Here is an 869-nt window from a genome sequence, read left to right as displayed (position 1 = left end):
GCTGTTCTTCCGTTACCTTTGGGTCTCTGTTCTGTTTCATTCCCACGTGTCTGGGGGCCCCGTCGGAAGCCTGAGGTCCGCTCAGGTTAGAAGCTCGAGCTGCGTCCACACCTCCCCCGGGACGGACGGACGGACGGGACTGCACGCTCCGCGCGGCCCCGGGGCAGATACTGTGCTGATCAAGGAAGTTCCGCGGCGCGCGTGGGCGTGGGCGTGGGCGCAGGCGGGCGGCGGGCGGTTCGCGCGCCTCACCCCTGGCTGAACGTGACCGCACAGTAGGGAAGGCAGTGACCTCCCCTGGCCTGCGGGTCTGGACCACGTTCCTTTTTTTTTTTTTTAAAGAAGAACGTGAGCGTGGGATGGAGAAAAGCACGCGGGGCAGACAGGGCGCGGGCTGGTGCGGAAGGACGGGGCAGTGTTCGGAGTATCAATCGCTCCACGCGCCGCTGACCGGCGAGGGCTGGGGGGGTGGGGAGGGGAGACAAAGGCTCCTCCCGAGCAGACGGCGCAGCGCCCCTCCCTCGAGGTTACAGCTCTGCCCTCGGGCGGGCTCTGAGCGCGGGACTGGCGGAGGGACTCGGGGTGACCAGGTCGCCTGGCTCTTTGGGGTTCGGCAGTCTGCACGCCCGAGCGCTCCGGGTGCAGAGGGTCGTCTTTCTGCTCCCGCCTCTCCCCGGGCCCTTCGTGGGGTTCCTGGCCCTGGCACAGCGCCTCTGGGTGGGGTGGGGGGTGAAGAATTTCCTACGGAAGCAGAGTGGGGATCGCGGAGCAGCCCTCTCCCGGCGCGCGGGGTGCGTTCTGCAGAAGAACCACTTGGGCTCAGGCCTCTCCTCCCACCACAGCTCCAGCCCCGGGCGCCGGGGGCAGAG

General features: G+C 68.1%; 1 protein-coding gene across 1 annotated transcript in view; it reads right to left on the bottom strand.

Annotated features, from left to right (window-relative positions):
- The window catches only part of MAPRE2 (microtubule associated protein RP/EB family member 2), a 115,843-nt gene extending 115,639 nt beyond the window's left edge, over positions 1 to 204 (bottom strand). The window contains exon 1 of the mRNA XM_015565684.1: positions 17 to 204. Within this exon, the coding sequence (XP_015421170.1) occupies positions 17 to 40 (24 nt within the window). The 5' untranslated portion in view covers positions 41 to 204. The remainder of the gene's footprint in view (positions 1 to 16) is intronic.
- Positions 205 to 869: the final 665 nt, after the last annotated feature.

The sequence above is a fragment of the Myotis davidii genome, unplaced genomic scaffold, assembly GCF_000327345.1.
Source record: "Myotis davidii unplaced genomic scaffold, ASM32734v1 scaffold520, whole genome shotgun sequence".
Taxonomy (NCBI): domain Eukaryota; kingdom Metazoa; phylum Chordata; class Mammalia; order Chiroptera; family Vespertilionidae; genus Myotis; species Myotis davidii.
The sequence above is the reverse complement of the archived record's forward strand: the minus strand, read 5'-3'. Positions and strand labels throughout refer to the sequence as shown.